This window comes from Pundamilia nyererei, unplaced genomic scaffold (assembly GCF_000239375.1).
Source record: "Pundamilia nyererei isolate P.nyererei 1_Seehausen unplaced genomic scaffold, PunNye1.0 scaffold00053, whole genome shotgun sequence".
Classification (NCBI taxonomy): Eukaryota; Metazoa; Chordata; class Actinopteri; order Cichliformes; family Cichlidae; genus Pundamilia; species Pundamilia nyererei.
This window is the reverse complement of record NW_005187454.1, coordinates 2060681-2063847: the sequence shown is the minus strand read 5'-3', so window position 1 is coordinate 2063847 and position 3167 is coordinate 2060681. Positions and strand designations below refer to the sequence as shown.

Here is a 3167-nt window from a genome sequence, read left to right as displayed (position 1 = left end):
TGTAGTATGTAATCAATCAGCAAGTGCAGATAAATATAGCAATCTGCCTCATGAAGTAGCAAACATGGTCTCAACAGCCAGTGTAACAATAAGCTGATAGACTTACTAAGCAATATCTATATGTAGGCCTATAAGGCGTTAGCCTGTAGCATAATTCGGTTTAGGGTTTTTAGGCTTATACGATTAAACATAAACTCATTTTTAAAAATCTCTTCTGATTACATGAAATGTGCAACACACTCACATAAAAACTAACAAAACTACAGTAACAATATCTTTTAGAGTAATCGTACAGAAATACGCTAAAACACTGTTTCGTTTTTCCCAGTTATTATTATTATTAACGTTAAATTGTTTTAGGCCTACCAGAGTTGAAACATTTCTTTTTCTACTGTAATGCAACCATGTGGATCATTCAAATGATGAAAGAAGAAAACAAAGATCGAAAGAAAACACGCGTGTTTTATTCTCTAAACGTCGAAAGCTGAGCGCTTTTCTAATCTTCTCTGACAATTTATTCATTCACTTGCACGTTTAGTGCGTCTCCTCCATCGGCTCGGCTCTTCTGTCCAGGCATTTTTCTGTGGCTGCGGAGAGCATCTGTCACATGACTCGGCATCCACCAATAGCAGCGTGGCAGCCTAACTTTGGCGATAAGGGAATCGCAGTAAAGAGCGAGCGAAGGAAAGGAGTTTCACTCTGAGCTCGTGAATGGTCATCATCGTACTACACTTTCTATTGGCCCTTCTGGCTCCTAAAGCATCCCGATATAGACAGCACTCACCCGGAATTCTGTTGGCCTTTCTTTCTTTCTTTCTTTTTTATTTTGCTCTCCTCTGCAGCCCATGCAAGGCTGCTGCAACACCTACATCCAGGTTTTAATCATCAGACAATCATCACTGCCTGCCTGCTGTCTGCTGCTCAAATGTTGGGAGACAAGGCTCACGGTAAGTGCCTCCGTTTTCCTACATGGCCTTCTACACTCCAGCTTCTGTCACCTTCACAGCTGTGACTTTTTATTTTAACCAAATGCTTGTCAAGAAACAAAAATCAGCGACATGCAGTCAGAAAAATATTCAAAGAAACACACAAGCTCCAAAGAGCCACAACGCGTCGTTTAATTATTAAGTTAATTCAGACTGTTTGAAAATAAGACGGCAGCATTTTTTCCTCCATGCAAATTTCAATTAACTGAAACAATCATCAGTCCAGGAAAACATCTGTCTTTTTTTTTTTTTTTACATTGTTTTAAAATCCTGAAATATTGCTGCTCTGTGAAAAATAAAGAAAAAAAATATGATATTGGTTATGATCTAATAATAATACTACCCGTCAAACTGCGAGTCCTCCACACTTCACTGTTCAGCGGCCTTCATTTCGTTGTACCGCCGATTCACTTCAGTGTGTGCGGACAGTTTCTACAGAAACGTCAAAGACAAACAAACAAAAACGGTAAAAATAAAAAACTAAAAGTAAACATTTGGCCGGATAATCAGTCACCGCCGCGTGTGTCTGTAGGTTCATGAACGACGTCAGCTTAGAGACTGAACCACGAGACTCAGATCAGGTGAAAGCAACAAAACCACAACAACAAACTGCAGACACATTTCGTTGTTAAGAATAGTCTGTCAGTTATTTCATAATGCAATAGAGAGAGTCTCATTGATGCCGATAGTGGCTGTATGTAGATTCATTTTTATTTGACTTTTCTTAATTTAAAATAAAAAAATAAAAAACAGGTAGATATACGCATAACGGTATGCCTCCGTAGAGATGAGCTTCTCTAACAACACACAAAATCAAAGCTTAAATTTACTTAAATAACCTTTCGGGCAAAAGTCTTTAAATACATCCGCTCTTGTGTTTTTCATCTAATTTGTTTTTATTTTATTTTTATTTTTATGTATTTAAAAAAATATAATTTATTCATTTAAAATCTTACATAACCCAATAATTCCACTCCTACATAACATTTATTTAACTGTATGATGTAAACACATTTCATAATTTACATCTAGAAATTCCTGTAAAATAATTAAATGATTTATTGCAACTTATGTATTTAAACTTCTATTAGAAAAAAACACATTATCGTTATTTCATATCACATTCACATGAAAACAAACTGTCAAAGGTTGAGATGAAACGACAGTAAATTGTAGGAAAATGATTAAGTGCCGAAAAGTAAAAAGTCCTGTTTGTTGGAATAATGCACAATATTACGCGAATCTGTATTTTTTTTTAATTCGTTTTTTATAATTGATAATTCTTTTAAAAAACACGGCAGAAATAATTATCAGAGGCGATTTGCATGGTAGACTCACTGTGCGTGTGTGTGGCAGGTGTGACTTTAAAGGTGATGGAGTACACATACGACGAGGACCTGGAAGAGCTGTGTCCTGTGTGCGGAGACAAAGTGTCTGGATATCACTACGGCCTGCTCACCTGTGAGAGCTGCAAGGTACGCAAACGGTAGCCATGCGCGAGGACATGCGCGAGGACATGGTTTTTTTATTTATTTGAAAATGACCGCTAACCACAAACCTGCTGCTAATTATTGCTTCTCCAGCTGTTAGAAATAACTGCTGAACTTGTCTGAATTTAATGTCCGTGAAACATAAATGCAGCGAAAAATGGACACTTACGTTATCCCAATTTAGCTAACGTGTGGAGGCGTTAATGTTAATGAAATGTGCTTCGAAATAATTAAATCTAAATGCAAAAACGGCAGTCGCTCTCGACCTTTTATTTTGAAATCTAAACCCAGTCGTTTGATACCAGTGTGTCGCTCGTTTTCAGGGCTTCTTCAAGAGGACAGTGCAGAACAACAAGAGGTACACGTGTGCGGAAAACCAGGAGTGTAAAATAGACAAGACCCAGAGGAAAAGATGTCCTTTCTGTCGGTTCCAGAAATGCCTCAGTGTTGGGATGCGGCTGGAAGGTAAACTACTACAATAATAATAATAATAATAATAATATTAATAATAATAATAATAATAATAATATTAATAATAATAATAATAATAATAAAGAAGAATGATGATGGTTTACGCTATGAGTTTTATTTTGAAAATCTGATGGCGGATGTTCATTTGAATGCGTTAACTTGACTCGTGGTAGAGCCACTGAAGACGGGACCGTGTTAGGTTGGAGTCGGAAAAAACCCC

The 3167-nt window shown here is 36.9% G+C and overlaps 1 protein-coding gene across 1 annotated transcript in view; it reads left to right on the top strand.

Moving 5' to 3' along the window:
- Positions 1-697: 697 nt before the first annotated feature.
- Positions 698-3167, top strand: part of LOC102201999 (nuclear receptor subfamily 5 group A member 2) — a 17757-nt gene continuing 15287 nt past the window's right edge. Inside the window, exons 1-3 of the mRNA XM_005733608.2 lie at positions 698-947; positions 2343-2461; positions 2800-2941. Coding sequence (XP_005733665.1) covers positions 926-947; positions 2343-2461; positions 2800-2941 — 283 coding nt within the window. The 5' untranslated portion in view covers positions 698-925. The remainder of the gene's footprint in view (positions 948-2342; positions 2462-2799; positions 2942-3167) is intronic.